The sequence below is a fragment of the Microcebus murinus genome, chromosome 13 (genome assembly GCF_040939455.1).
Source record: "Microcebus murinus isolate Inina chromosome 13, M.murinus_Inina_mat1.0, whole genome shotgun sequence".
In the NCBI taxonomy this organism is placed as follows: Eukaryota; Metazoa; Chordata; class Mammalia; order Primates; family Cheirogaleidae; genus Microcebus; species Microcebus murinus.
Window position 1 is genome coordinate 83907585 of NC_134116.1, and position 22235 is coordinate 83929819.

General features: G+C 58.2%; 2 protein-coding genes across 3 annotated transcripts in view; both read right to left on the reverse strand.

The window, feature by feature from the left end:
• Nucleotides 1-214: 214 nt before the first annotated feature.
• On the reverse strand, nucleotides 215-14953 carry LOC105871906 (inactive ADP-ribosyltransferase ARH2). The gene is made up of 7 exons (XM_076009608.1): nucleotides 14625-14953; nucleotides 9694-9858; nucleotides 5489-5614; nucleotides 4499-4639; nucleotides 2607-2734; nucleotides 2376-2508; nucleotides 215-803 (listed from the first exon to the last, which is right to left on the reverse strand). Exons 1-7 carry the CDS (start codon nucleotides 14842-14844, stop codon nucleotides 646-648), a joined length of 1071 nt encoding a protein of 356 aa, XP_075865723.1. The 5' UTR covers nucleotides 14845-14953; the 3' UTR covers nucleotides 215-645.
• A 2223-nt stretch (nucleotides 14954-17176) lies between these two features.
• The window catches only part of DCUN1D2 (defective in cullin neddylation 1 domain containing 2), a 28032-nt gene continuing 22973 nt past the window's right edge, over nucleotides 17177-22235 (reverse strand). The window contains exons 6-7 of one of the 2 annotated variants that reach the window (XM_076009615.1): nucleotides 20298-20394; nucleotides 17177-18908 (exon numbers count right to left, since the gene is read on the reverse strand). In XM_076009615.1, the coding sequence (XP_075865730.1) occupies nucleotides 18829-18908; nucleotides 20298-20394 (177 nt within the window). In that variant the 3' untranslated portion in view covers nucleotides 17177-18828. The other variant, XM_076009614.1, reaches the window with a different exon arrangement.

A 22235-nucleotide genomic window follows, 5' to 3' on the forward strand; every position in this document is an offset into this window, starting at 1 on the left:
GGAGACGCGTCGCTGCAGCCCACGCGGTGCGGAATGACCGCAGACCCTCCCCGGACGCGGCTCTACACTTCCTACACAGCAGGAGCCCGACACCTGTGCTGAGACAGGGACCCCGCGCGCGCGGCGGCCGCCAAGCTGCCAAGCGCCGTGTTAGGCGTCAGCCTCAGCGGCTGTTTTACTCACACCAGATGCTACGTGAGACATCCGAGTCTAGGTTTATTTCAAACAACAAGTGCAAGTGTGCGCTGCCTGGCGGTTCAGAGACGGGGACCTCGAGAGCCGGGACGCGGAGGGGGCAGGGTGGGAGGCTTCTCCGCCGCGGACCTGCCCGGGGAGGCTGCGGACCGGACCCACAGGACGCAGCGCGAGGCCGGGCGGCTGTCGCTCCAGAGGAGGCTGAGCTCAGCGATCTGGTGTGACTAAACGCCGGGCTGGGCGGGTAGGGCAGGGCGCTGGCCGCGCGGGCAGGCGTGGGAGTGGGCTGCCCCGGTCGCAAGGACGCAGCGGGGCCTGTTAGTGCCGCGGGCGCGCGAGCGGACGGACGTGTTAGTTCCGGGACGGACAGAGCTCGCAGCGTCCCGGCGACAGTCGGTGACCGCGGGCGAGGGCCAAGGCGGGCTCCCGGCAGCAGCGCGGTGCGCGGCTTTACTTCTCCTCGGTGGACAGGCGGTGCAGGGCCGCGCCCAGGGCCTCCAGCGTCTCCCGGTGCTGCAGCTCGCGGTACAGGCCGCTGGGGACGGCGTCCAGGCCGTACAGCAGTCCGAACAGGCAGCCCGCGATGGCGCCCGTGGCCGCGCTCTCTCCTGCAACGGCAGACCCCGGCGTGGGACGCGCGGACGCGGCTCCGCTCCTCTCCCCGCCCAAGCCAACGGGGGCGCCGCCCCCTCCCACCGAGCCCCGGTTCTGCTCTGGGGGCCGACACGGGGCACGGGCGTCCCCTGCTCCCTCGCTGAGGTCCGGCCGCCCCCAGCCAGCGACACTCCAGACACTCCGGGGCGGTGCAAAGGCCCCGTGGCTGCCTCCGACCAGTCCTTGTGGGGAAGCCCCCACCCCAAGGGCTGGGCCGCTGCGCAGGGACCCCGGGTCACGTCCCCAGCGCCGGGCTGCGGGCCCCGGGGCTGCGGCTCCGTGTCCTGGGAGCCCGTGCCGCCGGCCTGCCCGCAGCCCCAAGCGATTTTTAAAGCAGTGAAATGAGGATGTTGGAACCGCCATCTGCGGCGTCTTTCGCAGGCTTCAGAGATCTGCCAGCTCTGAGATGACAAATGCCAAGCTTGCAACCTCAAGGACACCTCTTCACCCCACGTCTCCTCGGGCTTCCCTCTCTAGACAACGTCCGCGCCCAGGCTGTCATGCGTCCTGTCGATTCCGCAGGCACACACGTGCACACATGTGTACACATGCACACACGCAGATGCACACATACACAGTGCACACATATGCACACACGTGCTGAAGACAGAAGCTGGCATGGATGAATTGGGACCAGGGTGGAGGGAAGGCAGGGCAGGTAGGAGGGCTCCTGGAGTCAATACAGCCAGAGGGCTGGGAGGAGGGGGGCTGAGGAGATGGGGCCTGGGAGGAGGGGGGGGCTGTAAGGACAGGGGGGCTGGGAGGAGGGGGGCTGAGGAGATGGGGGCTGGACGGCCGGGGGGAGGGACAGCGGCTGTGCCCCCACGGCCCTGCCTGCTCCGGGACAGGCCTGGCGCTGGCTCTCCTCCTCAGCCGGCAGCGGAGCGAGGGCGCCGTGGCGCCTGCTCACTGTAACCCCAGCTTTCGTTGTGGAACAAAGCTCCGGTTCCACCACGTAGAGCTTTCTGGGAGGAGTGAAGGGTGCAGACAATCTGCCCATGGTTGGGGACAGCCGCTGGCTGTGGGTGGTCGGAGGAGACCACCGGTGACGGTGGCACGGAGGCCGGGGCCACTGAGAGGCGGCCGACCCCTCCAGGCTCTGCCAGCCCCCGAGTCCAGCCAGGCCCCGCCAGCCCACTGTCCCTGTTAGCTCTCCTCTCCCGCCACTGTGTCCCCTGGCGTCAGTGTCCCCAGGTCGCCGCCCCAGCCCTCCCCTCCTCTATCCCAACTCCCCCACCACGGGCCCCTCCCCGCAGGACTCTGCGCCAGGCAGGGAGCCGGGCACCTGCCCACGACCACTCATTCACGTTCACTCGGCCCCCTGGGCCGGCGCGGCCGGAGAACACAGACTGGTGGCGTCCACACACGCGCACCCGGCCGCGGCCTCCCACGGCGGGTCCAGACGCGCAGGGAAGGACCCGGGTCTGGACTGGGGGTTCCCGCGGAGCCCGAGGCCCTTGGCCACGCCCAGTGCGCTGCACGGGCAGGGGAGCGCCGCGGGAGCCACTGAGGCAGGCGAGGCTTACCTGCGTGGAACATGGCCCGGCGACACAGCTCTGCCCAACTGCTGCCCGCCGCGAGGAGCGCGTCGTAGGCAATCATGGGAGCGTCGTGGCCCCGCCGGCCCCCGCGGCCTTCGGAGCTCCACTTCCTGTAGGCCTGAGGGCGCAGCCGGGTCAGGCGCAGGTGCGCGCAGGCAGCCCCGTCTGTGTGCACGGCCCCGGTTCCGCCCGTCCGCGCGCCCGCGCCAGGCTCACCTTGTCCCTCTCCTCCGCGTCGTAGTTGTCCGGGAAGGTGGCTTTGTTCTCCTGGTCCTCGCTGATCTTCCTCTCCTCCAGGTAGAACTGCCACTTAGCTTCGAAGTAGAACCAGTGCTCCTGGTACTCTGCAAGCAGAGAGCCGCGAGTGAGTGCGCGCCCGGCGGGGTGGGGCGAGGGGCCCTGGGAGGGTCCCGGGAAAGGGGACCCAGCGCCCCAGGGTGACGACCCCGCAGCTGCCCAGGACCCGGAGAGGCTGTGGCAGCTGCTCTGCAATGGCTAGGGAGACACGAGGCTAGGGCTGGCACCAGGGGGGCCTCAGGCTAAGATGGTGCCTGTGGTGTTTTAAGCACATTCTCTTGAAAACACTGAAGCCAGGTATTTGTGTTAATTAATTCATTAATTATGGATCCTGTGGCCCAGGCTGCAGTGCCTTGGTGTCAGCCTGTCTCACAGCAACCTCAGACTCCTGGGCTCAAGCAATCCTCCTGCCTCAGCCTCCCGAGTAGTTAGGACTACAGGCATGTGCCACCATGCCCGGCTAATTTTCCTATTTTTAGCAGCAACGGGTCTTCCTCTTGCTCAGGATGGCATTTTTTTTTTTTTTTTGGAGACAGAGCCTCACTTCTGTCACCTGGGCTAGAGTGCCATGGCGTCAGCTTAGATCATAGCAAGCAACCTCACACTCCTGGGCTCAAGCAATCCTCCTGCCTCAGCCTCCTGAGTAGCTGGCACTACAGGCATGTGCCACCATGCCCGGTTAATTTTTTTTCATATGCATATTTTTAGTTGGCCAATTATTTTCTTTCTATTTATAGCAGAGACGGGGTCTCACTCTTGCTCAGGCTGGTTTCCAACTCCTGACCTCGAGCAATTCACCAGCCTCAGCCTCCCAGAGTGCTGGGATTACAGGTGTGAGCCACCACGCCTGGCCACAACTGGCATTTTTATTAATTTAACACCGTGCCTGCAAAGCAGGGAGAGGGGAAGCTTCGTTATTCCTGATTAATAGCTTGATATCCAAGCCCTGGAAATCTCAGGCGTGGAGGGTCCCTGGGGAAGAGGAGGCTGGTGCAGGAATAGGGCGGGTCCGCAGCTGCAGCTGCCGAATGCAGGGGCCTCCTCTGGCCCTGGAGAGCCCAGGGAGCAGCCGCCCACCCTGCTCTGTGCACTCGGGCCTGCCCTGCCAGGCGGGAGCCCTGAGCTGCCTGAGCTGCTCGGTGGTGGGTAGGCCCGAGGGACTTGGGTGAGATGACGGACACAGGCCGGGCTGCAGAGGGCAGGGCCCTGCGCCGCAGCCCGATGCACGTCCACGGGAGACACTCAGGCCACTCGCTGGCTTTTCTGTTCCAAAAGGACCAGCCCAGGTTGCCCTGGAAACAAGCGGCCCTGACCCTGCTCTCAGGCCCTGCCTCCCGCCCTGCAGGACTGTGCTCATTCCAGAAACTTCTTAGCAACCCCAGAGAGCAGCCGCATTCCTGGCGCAGCACATGCCCTGGCCTGGACAGCTGCTCCCGTGGGGTGGGAGAATCTTCCAGAAGAGCCCGCGCCCAGAGAGAAGGCTGGTGCCTCCCACCCCCGCCCTTCCTTCTGGCAACTGGTCTGCCTCGGGGACTCCAGGGGATGACGGGGCCACACTGCCCGCAACCACAGCTGCTCTGGGGACTGTGGACGGGGCGGTCCCACCCTGCCGGGGCAGGAGTGGGCGTCCCCCTCCATGGCGCAGGCCTCTGTCTCCTGACTGCTGGGTGCCCTGCTGTGGGGCCTGCCAGGCTCCCTCTGATCAGCCGGGATCCCCTTGGCGCCCCCTATCTGGGAGCGGGAGAGGAGCTGTGTCTATCTGCCAGGGTCACTGGGGTGTGGGCGGTGTGGCCGTGGGGTGGGGGGCTCACCTGCCATGTGCCGGATGGTCCTCCTGCAGTACTCCTCGGCCAGCGGGACCACCCGAAGCATGTCCCTGCCCCACTGCGCCAGCGGCCTGCCTTGTATGGCGTAGGACACGAACAGGGCCGTGCACAGGGACCCCAGGAAGCCTGGAGGGGAGGGACAGACACGTCGCTGGGCCACTCGGGACGGGCTTGGTGGCCGCCACTCACATGGCGGCCTGGGACACCCAGGGAAGGGGCGTCCCGACCCCGGCCTCCCCCAGGTGGCAGTTTTCTCCCCTGTTTGTTCCCATGTGTGTGGTGTCCGGACCCAGGAGGTCCTCCCTCACACGTTCCCAGCATGAGCACGCTCCCTGGGATCCCGCTTGGGTTCAAGGCAGACCTCAAGCAAACCCGGATACTAAAATATTCAGCCGGGGGGAGGGGGCATGGGCAGTATAAGTAACCTTAACACTTGTACCCCCATAATACGCTAAAATAAAATAATAATAATAAATTCAGCCAACTCCCCCCACAAGGGACCAAATAAAAGAGTTGATGCAGCCGGGCGCGGTGGCTCACGCCTGTAATCCCAGCACTCTGGGAGACCGAGGCAGGCGGATTACTCAAGGTCAGGAGTTCAAGACCAGCCTGAGCAAGAGCGAGACCTGGTCTCTACTAAAAAAAATAGAAATAAATTAATTGGCCAACTAATATATATAGAGAGAAAATTAGCCGGGCATGGTGGTGCATGCCTGTATTCCCAGCTACTCGGGAGGCCGAGAGTCGAGGATGGCTTGAGCCCAAGAGTTTGAGAGTCTCAGGTTGCTGTGAGCTAGGCTGACGCCAGGCCACTCACTCTAGCCCGGGTAACAGAGTGAGACTCTGTCTCAAAAAAAAAAAAAAGAATCAGCCAACTCCCCAAACAAGTGACCAAATAAAAGAGTTGACGCGCTTGCACGCGGCGTCCTCGTCCCTCGAGTCGGACGGCCGTGCAGCCCGGCCCGGCCGCGCTACCTGTGGGGTGGTTGTGGGTCATCCGGCCGCACTCGATGCTGACCTCCACCAGCGTGTCCAGGCGCTCCGGGCCCCAGTACCGCATGCCGATGCACATGGCCTTCGTGGCCGCTCCGAACCCCGACCCTGCGTGGAGGAGGAATTCCCGGATTCAAGACTTTTGCTCCCATTGCCCCACCTCTCACAATGTGGCTTTCGTGAACAGAAAGGGCAAGAATCTGTGCGGTGACACGTTCGCCGGAGCGTCTGAGTGACCACGGCCACTGCCCGCACGGCTGGCGGCAGAGGAGGTCGGAGGACTCAGGTTGCACCCGGGGATGAAACGTTATTTCGTCACTAAAAGCAGAATTTTTTTTTTTTTTTTTTTTTTTTTGAGACAGAGTATTGCTGTGTTGCCCAGGCTAGAGTGAGTGCCGTGGTGTCAGCCTAGCTCACAGCAACCTCAAACTCCTGGGCTCAAGCAATCCTCCTGCCTCAGCCTCCCGAGTACTACAGGCACTACAGGCATGTGCCACCACGCCTGGCTAATTTTTTCTATATATATATATATTTTTTATTATTTCTTTATTTTTTTTTCTATTTTCAGTTGGCCAATTAACTTTTTTTTTTTTTTTTTTTTTTTTTAGTAGAGACGGGGTCTCGCTCTTGCTTAGGCTAGTCTTGAACTCCTGAGCTCAAAGGATCCACCCGCCTCAGCCTCCCAGAGAGCTAGGATTGCAGGCGTGAGCCACCGCGCCCGGCTATATATATTTTTAGTTGGCCAATTAATTCCTTTCTATTTTTAGTAGAGACGGGATCTCACTGTGGCTGGTTTTGAACTCCTGACCTTGAGTGATCCACCCGCCTCGGCCTCCCAGAGTGCTAGGATTACAGGCGTGAGCCACTGTGCCTGGCCTCTCCTGTCCTTTCGAATCTGTCCTCCGGCCTCTTCCCTGCAACCACCAAGACACTGCAGATTAGTTGGCACTTTTAGAGTTCTATATAAATGGAATCATACAGGGCCAGGCACAGTGGCGCACACCTACAATCCCAGCATTTGGGGAGGCTGAGGTAGGAGGGTCGCTTGTGCCCAGGAGTTTGAGACCAGCCTGGGCAACATAGTGAGAACTTGTCTCTACAAAAAATGAAAAAAATTAGGCTGGGCTCGGTGGCTCACGCCTGTAATCCTAGCACTTTGGGAGGCTGAGGCGGAGGGATCGCTCGAGGTCAGGAGTTCAAGACAAGCCTGAGCAAGAGCGAGACCCCGTCTCTACTAAAAAAATAGAAAGAAATTAATTGGACAACTAAAAAAATATATATATACAAAAAAAAATTAGCCTGGCATGGTGGTGCATGCCTGTACTATCAGCTACTTGGTAGGATTGCTTGAGCCCAAGAGTTTGAGGTTGCTGTGAGCTAGGCTGATTCCATGGCACTCACTCTAGCCTGGGCAATAGAGTGAGACTCTGTTTCAAAAAAAAAAAAACAAACAACTAAAAAACAAACAAAACAAAAAAATGAGCTAGGTGTGGTGTGCACCTGTAGTCCCAGCTACTCAGGAGGCTGAGGCAGAAGGATCCCTTGAGCCCAGGAGTTGGAGGCTGCAGTGAGCTAGGCTGATGCCACTGTTCTCCTGCGTGGGTGACAGAGTGAGACCCTGTCTCAAAAATAAACACATGAATACATAAATGGAGTCATACAGATGTACTGCTGCCGTCAGTGTTGTCTGCCTGGCTCCTGTCACGTGGCGCAGCTGTTATGGGCGGCGCCCTGGCCGCAGTCTCGACAGTGCGCTCCTTGCCGTTGCCGGACGGTGCCCGCGGCGTGAACGTGCCACGGCTGCGTCACCACGTGGCTGTGGGTGGACGTCTGGGCTGTTCCCAGTCTGGGCTACGCACACGCAGTGACCAGGTCTGTGTAGGACATCAGCTCTCTTTCCTCCTGGGTGGATGCCTAGTGGTGGGTCCACTCTGGGCCAGGTGGCCACGAATGGTGAACCTTTCGAGGAACCGCCAAATGGATTCCAGACTGGTGCCGTCGGACGCCCCTCCAACAGACCCTCCACGTCCTGGGAACGTGGTCGGTCTTTCAATCTCAGCCTCTGCATTCGGTCTGGAGTGGTGTCTCCCTGTGGTTTCACCTGCGTTTTTCCGATGACAAAGGGTGCTGGGCACGTTCTGTGCTTAGCTGCATGTGCAGGTCTCCTCCGTGAGGTGCCTGTTCGAGTCTCTTGCCCGTCTTCACGGGTTGCTTGCTGTCCTCGAGCCGTAAGAGTTCTCTGCACCCCTGGAGTGACGTCCCTCCTCAGATGCCCGTGTCCCCTCCCAGCCTAGCCTCGCCGCTTCCCTCACAAACAGGTTCTGGAGAGCAGAAGGGTGAATCCGGAAAGCCGCCCTGCTCTTCGATTTTTCAGAAGAGCCGTCTGTGACCCGTGCTAGTCATTCCTCAAGTGTTTGGTCGAGTGCCCGGCGAGGCCTCCGGGCTCAGCGTTTCTTTGTCGTCTTGTCTGTGAGATTGTTGATCACCCATTTCCTCTCAGTGACCTTCGGCAGGCTGTGTCTTTCCAGGGATTTATCCCTGTCACCTGGGTTGTTAAAGTCATTGGCATACAATTGTTAATGATATTCCCTCATTTTCCTTTTCATTTCTGTAAATAAACAGTGATTTCTATAAATAATCAGTGTCCAGTTTGTTCAAACTGGACATTTGTGTCTCCTTTTTTTCCCGAGTGGTCAAGCTAGAGGACTATCGACTTTTTTGTTTGTCTTAAGAACCAGCTTTTGGTTTCATTGATTTTTTTTTCTGTTTATTTTTTCTCTTTTCCTCATTGATTTCTACTCTGATCTTCATTATTTCTTCTAGCATGTTTTCTTTGGGGTTAATCTGCACTTACTTAATTTTTTTTTTTTTTTTTTTTTTTTTTGAGACAGGGTCTTGCCATATCACCCAGACTAGTCTTGAACTCCTGGCCTCAAGCAACCCTCCCGCCTCAGCCTCCTGTGTGGCTGGACCACAGGTCCGTTTTTAAACATCTTTTCCCATATTTCTTACTTTGAGCCCATGTGTGCCTTTATATTTAAAGTGTGTTTCCTGTAAGTGGCATTTGGTTGGGACGGGCTTCCACATCTGATCCGACAGCCTCTGCCTGTGACCTGGGTCTTCCAACCCTTTACGTTTATCCCGCACCTTCTTCATAGGTGAGCGCAGGGGCGTGGAGGCTCTTTGGGGCAGAGCCTGCGGCTGCCTAAACCTTGGCCCCACCATGACCATAGCCGAGCACCGGGAGACACGCATGCAGGCAGCGCAAGTTTTTCTTCATGTCACAGCAAAGAAGACAGACTTAAAGGGAAAGCAGGGGCCGGGCGTGGTGGCTCACATCTGTAATCCTAGCACTCTGGGAGGCCGAGGCGGGCGGATTGCTCAAGGTCAGGAGTTCAAAACCAGCCTGAGCAAGAGTGAGACCTCGTCTCTACTATAAATAGAAAGAAATTAATTGGCTAACTAATATATACAGAAAAAATTAGCTGGGCGTGGTGGCGCATGCCTGTAGTCCTAGCTACACGGGAGGCTGAGGCAGAAGGATCGCTTGAGCCCAGGAGTTTGAGGTTGCTGTGAGCTAGGCTGACGCCACGGCACTCACTCTAGCCCGGGCAACAAAGTGAGACTCTGGCTGGGCGTGGTGGCTCACGCCTGTAATCCTAGCACTTTGGGAGGCCGAGGTGGGCGGATTGCTCAAGGTCAGGAGTTCGAAACCAGCCTGAGCGAGACCCTGTCTCTACCAAAAATAGAAATAAATTAATTGACCAACTAAAAATATATATATAAAAAATTAGCTGGGCATGGTGGCGTGTGCCTGTAGTCCCAGCTACTCGGGAGGCTGAGGCAGTAGGATCGCTGAGCCTCGGAGTTTGAGGTTGCTGTGAGCCAGGCTAATGCCACAGCACTCACTCTAGCCTGGGCAACAAAGTGAGACTCTGTCTCAAAAAAAAAAAAAAAAAAAGTAAGACTCTGTCTCAAAAAAAAAAAAGGGAAAAAATTCCTTACAATAAACCAGGAATGGATCCCCAAGCCCCGTGGAGGAGCCCGGTGGACTAGAAACAGACGCCGTGGTGGGCGCTGTCTCAGGTAGACCGGAGCTGCCGGCGGGTTAGTGGGAAGGACAGAGGGGTTAGTGTCCGCCGACCCCAGCAGGGCAGCTTCAGGGGAGCAGAGGGGACTTCCCTGACCCTTTTCGTTGAAGGGCGTGTGCCAGGCGAGCAGGTAGTTGTCCGGCTTCAGCTGGGAGCAGCCTTCCACGGTGGCCGGGTCTGGCCGGCGTTCTGGAAGCTTCTCGACGACGTCCACGTATCTCCGCACCATCTCGCGGTACAGGTCATCCAGGCACCAGTAGTCTGGGAGGAGAGAGCAGGCAGAGCCGCGTCAGAGCCCGCCAGAGAGTGTCGCGGCCCCCTCCTCCCGGGTTGCGGGTCGGGCAGGCCCCAGGCAGGCTCCGAGCGCGGGGAGCCCCCTCGGCAGCCCTCTCTGCGCATGGGGCAGGTGTTTCCAGGGAAGCAGAGAAAGACGCTGCCGGTGCCTCTGACACACCCCGGCTACCCGGAGAGACTGCACACGGAGACAGCGCACACGATTTCACTGATTTCGGACATCACGGCTTGTTACATGCTTATCATCCTAGTGACACGCGAGAATGTAGAGAAGACACAGCCTCACTGTCTACTGGTCGTTCTATCCCGAGCTGAAATCTTGGGCCGGGGAAGCGGCCGGGTCTGAGGTGACAGAGCCTGACTCTGCCCCCCCTCCAGCCCCTCTCCTGTGGGGACCTGTGAGTGGCACGGACAGCCGTGGCCAGTCAGCGTCCCTGGCCCCACGCAAGCGCCCCGGGGACAGGTGTGGGCTCTAGCTCCCAGAGACCACAGGGCAGAGACGGGGAGGAGCCGGCACACGCCTGCCGCCCGCACTGCGTGGACCATCTGCCCCCGAGATGCCGGAACAGAATCCTCCCGGCAGCGGCACCGGGCTCCGATCCCCGAGTTCCCCGGATGAGCCCGTGAGACGACGCGTCTCGCCAACGGCCAGGGCTGGCACCTGCGTTCTGACTGCGAAGCCTGCGTGTTCTGCCATCGTGAGCCCAGGCGTGGCGGGTGGGGTCCACGCGTCCTCAGAGCTGGAGTCCCAGATGCCTGGTCAGCGGGGTGGGGGACAGGGCTGTGGCCAGGGGCAGATGAGGGTGCCCCTCCCACAGCACGTGTTTGCCCTGCCCTGGAATCGCACCCAGGGGATGACCGTGGCCAGTGTTTCCTGGGCAGTGACGCCCGCCTGTGGGCGTGGTGAGCACTGAGAGCCCAGAGACCTTCTCGGGCCCCACCGGAGCCGGCGTCCTGACACGGGGTGGGGAAGGCTGCAGAGACTAGGGAGAGGCACATGACAAACTCGCAATCCTCCACGGCAAGTGCCCGGAGATGGTGGAGTGTGGTCCCTCCTCCCACTCCCCAGTCTGGCTTGGGGAGATCCCTGCCAGCAGGCCAGGGAGGCCCAGGGCCCCGCTCTGAGTCGGGGAGGAGGGGAGGGACCGAGAGCCCGTGTGGCAGAGAGGACCCTGCAGGCCACAGGGGCGTGGCAGCAGGACTGTGCACACGGCAGCTCTGGCTGGGGCTGCGCCCACGCGGCTGTGCCCAGCTCTCTCAGGCCCACCGCGTGGCGGCTCTGTTGCCGGCGCCATTGGTTCACAAACAGCCTTTCTTAGCTCAAGCCGGGCTCTTCCTGGGCCCCTAAAATACTTCATTTCATGCTGGAATCAGATACCATGAAATGTCTGTGTTTAATGGAAATTTAGCCTTTTCAAAGCAAAAAACCCCCAAAATCCATAAAAACAACATGGCAGCAAAAAGCCTGTCTCTCCGTTTAGAGTTCAAACTAGGAACAGATTTTCAAAGCTGCCGAGTCTCTGGCCGGCCCCAGGTTTCTCTACTTTGCGACTCAGCTGCCTGGCTTGGAACCGGGGCGGGGGGCACAGGGCCCCGCCACCCCCACCGCACCGCCATTCGCAGAAAAACCGTCTTCCATGGAACCAGTCCCTGGTCCCAAAAAGTTTGGGGACCGCTGTCCTAAAAGACAAACCGGCGAGTCTCCCAGCTGACATCGTAGTAAAGAAAAGGCAAAATACCAGCATCAAGGTAGCTTGTAGCAAACGCCAACTGCGTCAGATGTTGGCGGCTGCGCAGCCCACGCTCCGCTAGCGCCCAGGGCGGCCCAGGGAAGAAGGGGCAGCCGGGCTGGGTGGCCCCCCAGCCGGCCTGCCCTTGTGCTGCTGGAGCTCAATGCTGCTCCGCTCCCAGCGACCATCAGGGCTGCAGACCCCCAGCCGCTGGAGATGGTGGCGGACACACATTAACTGTGAGCCACCGCCCCGCCTCCGCTCGCAGGGAGCTTCCTCCCGCTGTACTTGGGCTGCCCCATCAATCCTCTCAGGGCCTGTGAGGGGTGGGCTCAGCGGGGCCCCTCCCCAGAGCTCGGGCCAGCAAGGGGGGTGGGGACAGAGACTGCCCACGGCACCAGCGCTGTGTGAGGACCCTGAGGACAGCAGGTGTTTGCTGAGTGCTTGCGAGTGACGCGATGACACGGCGCCCTGCTTGCAGCTATATATACCTCGTGGCTACACGCCCCGTAGAATGCATGACGCCGCTGTTTCCCACTCAGTACCCCACACGCCCCCAAGCAGGTGCCCTATGGCCGCGACAGCCTCCCACGGACGCTGTCTCTGGCACAGGCCCAGGGGCTGGCGGGCTGAGGGACTCAGGAGTGCGGCTTAAACGTGCGTTTTGCCTGGGCCTGCCAGTCTCTGGAAGACAGGCTGGAGAGCCGCTGTGCACTCCAAAGCCCACGGCGACCTCAGGGGCCGGGAACGCAAGGCGGCTCCAGGCCTGACCGTGGGGGCCACAGGACTCTCTGCCACTCGCGGGCTGCATGGCCTCGGGCAGGTGATGCAGCCTCTCTGCGGGCTGGTCCCTCCTCTGCAGAACGGGGCGATGGCGTCGGCCCTCAGGGTATGTGAGCCAGACACTGCGGAGGATCAGACGTGAGCACACGCCACGGAGATGGGGCTCTCACCATCACCCGAGTGGCTCAAAGACCCCTTTCTCTGGGCTACAACTGTTTTTTATTTTTATTTTTTGAGACAGTCTCGCTTTGTTGCCCAGGCTAGAGTGCCGTGGCGTCAGCCTAGCTCACAGCAACCTCAAACTCCTGGGCTCAAGCAATCCTCCTGCCTCAGCCTCCCGAGTAGCTGGAACTACAGACATGCGCCACTATGCCTGGCTAATTTTTTTCTATATATATTAGTTGGCCCATTAATTTCTTTCTATTTATAGCAGAGACGGGGTCTCGCTCTTACTCAGGCTGGTTTTGAACTCCTGACCTCGAGCGATCCGCCCGCCTCCGCCTCCCAGAGTACTGGCATTACAGGCGTGAGCCACCGCGCCTGACCTACAACTGTTATTTAAAGGAAAAATAAAATTTCCACTTTGAGTTCCGGCGAGTTCGACACATGCTGCTCCATCCCTGGAGCGAGGGAAGTAAGGGCGACCTTCCAGGGCACAGGACCTCTGACCCGCAAACCGGAGGCCGAACAGGGCAGCCGACCCCTCCCCTCCGCATCTGAGCCCTGCACCCGCTTGCGCGCTCGGAAGGGACTCACTCTCCTCCTCACCAACAGAACAATGCCCCAAAGGCGCTGCCCCTTCCTCGTGGGGCGCCGTGTCCTGTCTGTCCCGCCTGGCACGCCGTGTCTCAGCACCGAGCGCCCACCCGTGCCAGGCGCCCGCCCGCCTGGGCGGTCACGTCGCCCCAGACACGCAGCCCCGGGCTCCGCGCCCACAGAACGCTCGTGGAGGGGCCACCGGAGACGGGGACACCCGTGAGGAGACGTGGACACGTGTGCGTGTGCACACACAGCGGCAGGCCAGGGACAGGAGCCGTGCTTGGGAGTGTACTGCGAGGCCCGTGTGTGCAGGAGAACCCGCCACAGCTCTGCTGCGCAGGCCCCGGCATGGCGGGCTGTTCTGGGGGCTGCGGGAACCGCAGACCTCAAGGCACCCAAGAATCTGCCTGAAAACGCCAGGAATGGGAAACATCTGGGTCTGTACCCGGGCAGGCTCGCATGCGTCACCATCCGACAGGCCAGGCGGCCCTATCTTATCATCACCGTGCCTGGTTGGCGGCCTGGTTACTCAGGGGCCGGCCATGCAGCCGGCCGCATTCCTGCGTGGTGACCGCAGCGCTAAACCCGGTGTGCGGCAGGCAGGGGCGGGTGGGTGAGCCCAAACGCGCAGGAGAAACCTCACGGAGCGCAGCTGCCCTCCCATCTGAATTCTGCAACGACAAACCAACAACGCCTACGGGGTTTTAAAGAGCAAATGACTTGTGGGAAAGCTGAGCTGCTCCACGTTTGTTTGTGCAGTTGCTTCCCTAAAATTCATGCAAACACTTGCTGATCCTAACATCAATTTGCTGCTTAAAAAATATTTAAAGAATCTTCATCCCCGCCTCCAGAATCCAATCAGTTTTATAGCACTTTCTTAGAACACATTCACGTGTAAGCAGCTACCTAAGCTGAATCGTTTTGGTAGATGACATTTTAACCTTAATCCACTGGAATTTACAAGGGATTCCCAAATAATTGTATCCCGATGGGTCCGAGTTTCGAGCCGGCTTATTGTTTTATATCCACGTGTGATGAACTCGGAACAAGCATGCCTGGTCTCTGCAGCAGGAGGCGGCACCCTTGCCTACCGCCTCCCACACAGCTCTGGGGCAAGAGGCTCCGTAGGTTCGACCTGCCAGAAACACAGGTGCCAGGCTCTGCTAGCACGTCACAAACAGAAGCGAAAAGTCACCGTCTAAAAATCGCATCTTAGCTACCTGCAAAGCAATGCGTCTCCCAGAGAGACACGGCGTGAGAAACTCGGCGCGCCCCGTGTCTAATCTGGGCCACGCCGGCGGCTATTAAATCACCCCTTTTAGCAGCAGCGTCAGGCAACACCACCGGCCCAGAGACGGCGCCTTCCAAGCTCTCCGGGCGTCCTGCAAGAACCGGGGCAGCCACTGATCTCCCCGCCACCCACCGAGCCGGGAGGGACCTGCACCAGCCAGCCGCGCCTACCTGTGGTGAGGGCCTGGGCGGTGGCGATGTGCATGACGGTGTTGTCACTCACTGGCCACTTCCCTGGCGAGAGCACCAGCTGCTCGAGTCCCCCGCCACGCCGCAGCTCCTCCTGGACCTCCGAGCCCGCCACCGTGCTGTTCTCCGCGCAGAGGTTTCTGTAGCCGAGAGCGTCGCCCACGCCCCCCAGGAGCATGGCCGCCTGGAACCGCTCCCCCATGACAGCTGCCTGCGGGCCCTTGTCCCTTCCTGGCCTTCTCAGCCCGCCCCGCTGGCTTTTATAGTGGCCATTGTGCGGCTGTCAGGAGTGTCCTCTGACGGCCAGGCGCTGCCCCCCCTGCTGCACTCTCTGCAGGTGGCACCAATGAGAGGACCCTGTGGAGCCACCACGTGGCAGGTGTCAGCTTCCCTCAGCTCTGGCAGGCAAAGCCCTGCCCCGCCGCAAAGGAGCCGTTGGCTCCAGACGGCTCTCAGAGCCGCTCGGGTGTTGACAGAGCAGTGGCTCTTTGCAGTGTCCCCCGCACCACCGGCCCCCACCGGGGTCCCCTCCCCTCCCCCAGGCCATGGCCCACCTGCCGTCTCTACAGTGCTGCCTTTTCTAGAAATATCAGATAGATGTGTCTCATTGTCTTGCTGTGTATTTGGAAATTTCCTAGGAATTCCACAGACATCACGTGGCCTGTCGTGTCTGGCGTCCTCACTCGGCATGACGTTGCTGTTCACACACTGCCTGCAGTTCTAGCTATTTTTTTGTTTTTGTTTCTTTTGAGACAGAGTCTCACTTTGTTGCCCAGGCTAGAGTGAGTGCCGTGGCCTCAGCCTAGCTCACAGCAACCTCAATCTCCTGGGCTCAAGCAATCCTCCTGCCTCTGCCTCCCGAGTAACTGGAACTACAGGCATGTGCCACCATGCCCTGCTAATTTTTTATATATTTTTTTAGTTGTCCAGCTAATTCCTTTCTATCTTTAGTAGAGATGGGGTCTCGCTCTTGCTCAGGCTGGTTTTGAACTCCTGACCTTGAGCGATCTGCCCACCTTGGCCTCCCAGAGTGCTGGCATTACAGGCGTGCAGTTCTAGCTCTTAGAAAACTTGCACTTTCGATTGTAAAGTGTGCTGGTGATAGAAGACGTAAAAGGTGCCAAGGGAAGAGGCACAGGCCGCTCCGCGTGGGAGAGCGTAAGCGAGGCTCCCTCACGGCTCAGTGCTGGCAGCAGCAGCTCTCCAGACAGCGACGCTGCCTTGTGGAGTCCGTGATCCGGCCGCCACGGAGCTCAAGGCGCTCGGAGCATCCCTCCAGCTTCAGGAGACGGTGCTCGGAAACAGGAAGAGGCTGGGCTTAAGCAGAATGTGAAAGCCCGGCTGCCCCTCTAAGTTCGGAAGGCCGTCTCCTGGCCCGCAGGCAGCGTCTGCTCCGTGATCTGGCTTCAGCCACACGGGGGAGTGGGAAGGAGTTGCACGTGGACTTAAGAAGTGCAGCCCACAGAAGTGAAAGTTCTTCAATATACAGCTGGATAGTAAAGATAGGAGGGTGCACTTAAATAAACATGGCATTATACCAGCACTTGCTAACACTGAGGTTCTTTTATTTTTTTGAGAGAGTCTCACTTTGTTGTCCAGGCTAGAGTGAGTGCCGTGGTGTCAGCCTAGCTCACAGCAACCGCAAACTCCTGGGCTCAAGCAAATCCTCCTGCCTCAGCCTCCTGAGTAGCTGGGACTACAGGCATGCACCACCATGCCCGGCTAATTTTTTGTATATATTTTTAGTTGGTCGATTAATTTCTTTCTATTTTTGGTAGAGACGGGGTCTCGCTCAGGCTGTTTCAAACTTCTGACCTCGAGCAATGCGCCCACCTTGGCCTCCCAGAGTGCTGGGATTACAGGCGTGAGCCACCGTGCCCGGCCGACAGTGAGGTTCTTAAGCATTATTATTCCAGGTAGCATACCTCTGAGATTCTGAACACAGCCCGCCAACAGTACAGCCGTGAGCTCCCCCCAGACCAGACGACAGAAGCCAGGCGTGAGGGATGGCCGCTTTATTTAGACGTCTTGCCCCCATGAAGCCCGAGATTTGAAATGTACGCAGTATCTTATCGCACTGAAACTGTTACTAGGCTAAAATACCATGGAATGTACTATGTTGCTAAGACAGAGAGGATGAAGTCTGTTCCGGAAATTCTTGGCAGCTATGTTGCGAAGGTACAGGTGACATGTAATTTCCTAAGGCTCCTATGTTTAGTTAATTTGTTATTTTCAATATATTTATTTTTGTACTAGTATATTCTGGTGTGTATTCCCATCAGCTCCTCTGTAAATTCTGCATATAGTGAGATCTATAATTCCTCACACTGAACAACCATCTTCAGCATACAGAAACTAGATCCTGAAGCCGTCTGGGATGTGACTTAAGGGCTGGCAGGTCAGAGCCTGTGGGAAAGAGCCTGTTCACTGGATGCCACGGAGAGGGCTTTTCTGCAGTCCCGTGACAAAGACCCCCAACAGCTGGTGGCTGAGTATCCATGCAGCCAAGAAGAGAATGAAAAGGACACCTCAACACCAGAGAAGCCATTTATTTTAATGTTTCTGTTCTTAGCGTTTCAGAACATGCATGACTCAAATGTGTATCGCAGAAGAAAAAGAAACCACGTTTTCCGAACAGCCTTTGTTCAATCACTAATATTTTGAGACCTCTTGAAAACCCAGAAGAACTCTGAATCTCAAAAATAAAAAAGTATTGCAGCTCTCCATGATTTATACAGGATTATCAGAGCTCTATAAACTTCTCTGAACAAAACCCCATCAGGAGCCCACAAAGCCGAGGAGATGCTTTGACTTTCTGAGGTTTTACCCTACTAAGCAAACGCTGAGTATCACAGGCTTTCACAGCAGAGCCGGCCTGGGCCGCGCTGGGCTCTCCGGGCTGCGAGCCCCGTCCAGTCCTCTAGGCCCTGCTGCCCCGTGTGACATTCCCGTTCGGAAGCATGACCAGTCCACGCGGTGGCAGCACACACGAGACGCAGGCCGAGAGGAGACGCGTGCCAAAGCACGGAGCGAGTCCCGGCCTGGAAGCCAGTCACGCTGCAGGTCCGGGTGGCTTTCTGTGCGCAGTGTGCCCGAGTGCCTCTCCTCCTCGTGCAGCCGGCCGCGCTCCCACCCGCCGCAGGCAGGGCAGCAGGGCGCGCTTGTGACGCGAAGGTCTCAGCAGATGTGAGGTCGGGTCGCCACAGTGACGCCCACAACCCACACCAGAGACGCTGGCACGGCTGGTGTCCCCGCCGGGGCTGGCGACAGTGGGCCGGACCAGGCGGGCACAGGGCAAGGGAACACCTCGGTCCTCAGACACGATGAAGGTTTGGGGTTTTTCTCAGCAGCGATGTACGTCTTGGCTCCCTGGTGTGCACAGCTGTGCAGGGCAGGGGGCCGGACACCGTGGATGTCACAGATGGGTGACAGGAATCAATGCACTCGATTTTTAAGTCTATAATTCGTCACTCATAAAAGAAAGATTTTCCATGGAAAAACATCTTTTTAAATGTAATAAAATATATTAAAAAAATACCCTAGGAAACTGCTCCGGGAGTTCAAATCACATTCCTGGAAGCGAGACAGGCCCCGGACGTGCGCACAGTCGACAGCAAAGCCCTGCCGGGGTCACTCCCTGCGCCACCGCCGTGTGTTAAAAACTATAAAACGATTTTCAGACAGACAGCCAGAGAAAATGAAGACAAAAATAGATCTGGCAAATCTAGATATTTGATAATTCAAAAATATAAATCTTTCCTTATTGGCACCAAGTTTAAAACACTGCACTCTGTGGCAAGATCTTCCTTAGGGCACACGTTACACTTGCATAACACGCGACACCCCGCTGAGGACACACATCTGCTCTGAGCGACGTTACAGCGATCTCAGCAGGAGCTCTGCCAACGGCTGGCGTTCGCCTGAAACCACGAACCGAGCGGCGTGCTCTGCGGCCCGCAAACAGGCCCTGCGACCTCTCTGCAAACGTGAAACTCATGCGTGAGTCTCCTAACGCAGCAGCTACGAAGACCACTCTCCAGGCACCCCAAAGCAGCTATCTGCGGAGGAGCTTCTCGCGGCGCGGCCCGCACGCAGGACGCAGGACGGATGGCTGCTCCGGTCCCCGCGCCCGGCCGGGGTGGGGCCTGCTCCTCAAGCGGCTGCGCAGGTGCCGCCCACTTTACGCCTAGAAATTTCTGCGTTTCCCGCCGGTGACCACTGGCCGCGCGTACTCTACGAAGTCGTCTATGAGAACCGGCCAGGCTCCTGAAGGAGGGCAAGCAGACAGAGTTCAAAGGTCAGTGTGAGAGCCACATTCTGCCATCAAAGCATTTTCTCATGACGTCAGCCCAGCACTTGCATTTCCAGAACACAGACGGTCGCAGCCCTCACGCCTCACGGAACGGAGTGGCTGGAGCAGGGTCCTCAAACTTTTTAAACAGGGGCCAGTTCACCATCCCTCAGACCGCTGGAGGGCCAGACTATAGTTAAAAAAAAACTATGAACAAATTCCAATGCACACTGCACATATCTTATTTTGAAGTACAAAAACAAATGGGCAAAAACACCCGCATGTGGCCTGCAGGCCGTAGTTTAAGGACGCCTGGGCTGGAGTCGCCCAATCCTGTTGCTCTCCCAGGCCGGGTCACTGAGTGCTGCGGGGTGTGTCCACACGCCCGTCCCTGCGTGTGCCCCTGCGGCTGCACGTCCTGCCCAGCGGCCCAGGCAGCTGGGACCAGCTGGGCAGGAATCGAAGGAAGGGACCCGTGTGTGTGTGTGTGGGGGGGGGGCGGAGACCCGTGTGTGTGTGTGTGGCAGGCAGCCACTCTCCTTGTCACCTGCATTCCCACCCCCGCGGGTGCTGCCTCCCTGCCTGGACCCCCAGCCGGGAGGCCCGAGCAGCTGGGACCCGTGTGGCGCCATCAGCACCCTTCTGTGCAGATGCGCCTCAGCGGGAGCTCCTGGGAGCCGCGCGTCTGTCTGCATTCAACAAGCATTTGCTAGGTGCGTGTTAGGCGCTAGGTATGTGCTAAGCGTTGCAGACGCAAAGAGAGCTAAGCTGACACAGTGGGAAGACAGACATGCAACCGCCTGTTGCAGAGCGAGGTCCTGGGCGCCCAGGGGAGACCTTCCGCCCCGGGACCGTGCTCCTTTCCTGATGGGGCCAGTGCCTGGCGCACAGCCGGCGTCCAGACGTCCTCCGATTCAGCGTCCTGAAATACTGGGGGCTGCTGTGTGTATAAACATACTTACGCAAGCAGACAGAAGCCGAAATCTCCAAACAAGCTTAAACACACCATGGAGTAACTGACTGAAGGCACCCACTAGGACAGAGCACTGGAGTGTGGTTCCCAGAGACCAGTCCCCTCTGCGGCTCTGCCCTGGGGTCTCTGCACGGCCAGTTTTGAGACGCCTTAGGCTAGAGGACCGTCTTCCCCAGCTAAACTGAATATGAAGCCCCACTATTCTTTTGTGTGATTTGCAAGAAATAATGACATGGCCACTTCCATCACCCCACGTCAGTGACAGGGAGTGTCCGGGAGTCGGTGGGGCCCGTCTGAAGGAGCGTCCACATCTGCCACGGCTGCAGAGAAGGGGACATGCGTGTCAGGCGGGAGCATTGCTGACAAGCATCTGAAGCACGACTTCCAGTACCTTCTTCATCGTAGTTAGACATGTCGTCTGCAATCATGTTTCCAAAATCTAGCAGAAGGTTCCAAGTGTCCCTCGGAATCGATCTCTTGTGATGTTCCTAATACATAAGAGAAAGAAACCGACCACATTTAAGACAAAGAACTTAACTCTCAGATGTTCTAGGGGCCTAGTGAGCTTCAGTTAACGAGTGATGCCCACTGATTTGATTGGCAACAAGTATAACAACAAAGTTGTTAAAAGTTAAGAGTGATAATAGTACTTTGTATAAATGCTACAAGCTAAACAACGCCAATGTCCAAATACAGAAAGCAGATTTATTTAAAAACATAATGAAATATTTTAAATATTAAAATTATGAACTCTTCTTTCAGGCAATATTTTTAATCTTGTTATCTGCCTTTCAAACCGATTCTGAAGCAATGCAGGACAGCAGGCAAGTTTGCATTCCTATTTATTTTAGTGCTATATATTTATTTTTTTAAATGCTAGGCAGTTCTTACAGTGGGACGGGACAAATCTCTAAAGACATTTGTTATTCACATTTCAGACTCCCAGAGCCACTGAGAGTGGCAGACCAGCTGTTCAGTCGCCACTGCCAGGGGGCAAAGCGCGGGTTCCCTCGGCCTGCCCCTCACCCGCCTGCCCCCTCCTCCGGGGCAGGGCGTCTCTCTCCTGAACTCGGCGTGCGTCGCTCCCTTGACTGTTTCCACAAATCACACATACATACATTCGTACTCAGCTCATAAGCATGACTTGTACTTCAAAACGTTCTTAACTGCCAGCAAATCATATCTCGTTTTCTGCATCTTATTTTTTTCCCCATTTAACGTCACGTCTGGAATGTCGGCAGACTGACAGGTGTAAGTCTAAACTCGCTCCTGTTCTCTGCGCCGGGGCTGTGTTCCGTTGAGCTGATGCTCCTGTTTCTCGGCCCGTTCGTTCTCCTGTGGCCATGCCCGTGCTCTGCCGCCATGACGCCGCGGGCGCCTCGCGCCCAGGAGGAGTGTGTGGGGAACGCCCGAGACGCAGGCTGGGCCCAGGGACAGAGTGAGAGTGACGGGCACAAGGCCATCAGCCTCTGGATGTTCTGCAGGGGTGACGTGTGCAGGGAGCACGGACACACCACGCCCCTCAGACACGTGCGCCCCACCTGTGACGCCCTGTGCGTGCTGCCACCCGATGTGGACGCTGAGGCTCTGGAAGTCACCTGCCACAGGCCTCCACACTAGCGAGTGGCAGAGCAGGGCCCCGTTCCTGGCGTCGCGAACTGAATCGGGGGGGCTGATTCGCCGTGGCCAGGCTGTGGCTGTGCCACGCGGACAGGACAGCAAGAGAGGCTGGTGAGCTCTCCGTCCCCAGCGCCGTCTTCTCTGGGGCTGGGGCCTGTCCTCGCACCCCAGTTGCTCCCCTCACCCCACAGCGGCACCCGTGGCCCGGCCAGACAGGGACCAGCGCCGGGAAAGCGAGGTTCTTTCTTCGAGGCCAGTAAGGCCTCCCTTCCTCTTTGAGCACTTTGAAGATGGCGTCGGACCACGACCACGCACGCCGCGGCCGGGGTACCTGGACGACGGGGCACAACCCACAGCTCCAGAGTCCAGATCAGCTCACAGGAAACGTGGTGCCTGGCCCTTTCTTTAAGGGTCTGAACTTTCCTGGTGGAAACACAGCTGTTTAGGGCCGTCAGAGGAGACGACAGGCCAGGGTTGCAGCAGATCTTCCGGAAAGCCCCATCCAGGAGGAGTCCAGGAGTCCCCTGTCGCGGACAGCCACGGCGCCACTCCATCTGAGGCCCGGCGGCGGCTGCTGCTGCTCTCACAAGGTGGCGAGGCCGAGACGCAGCCTGTCTGTCCTGCGGGTCCCTGTGTGGGGCTTTTATTTGCCCCAAACTGCCACATGTGAGACTTTAGCTCGACAATTATGAGCAGCCCTGAACCTGCT

Bases quoted from the DNA above. Each gene is read 5' to 3' on its own strand.
- LOC105871906 (XM_076009608.1), bottom strand. From the start codon at position 14,844: ATGGGGGAGCGGTTCCAGGCGGCCATGCTCCTGGGGGGCGTGGGCGAC. The intron at 4,640-5,488 runs GTAGCGCGGCCG...CCTCCCCTCCAG, and splicing joins GACCCACAACCACCCCACAG to GCTTCCTGGGGTCCCTGTGC. The intron at 2,735-4,498 runs GTGAGCCCCCCA...CTCTGCTTGCAG, and splicing joins GACCATCCGGCACATGGCAG to AGTACCAGGAGCACTGGTTC.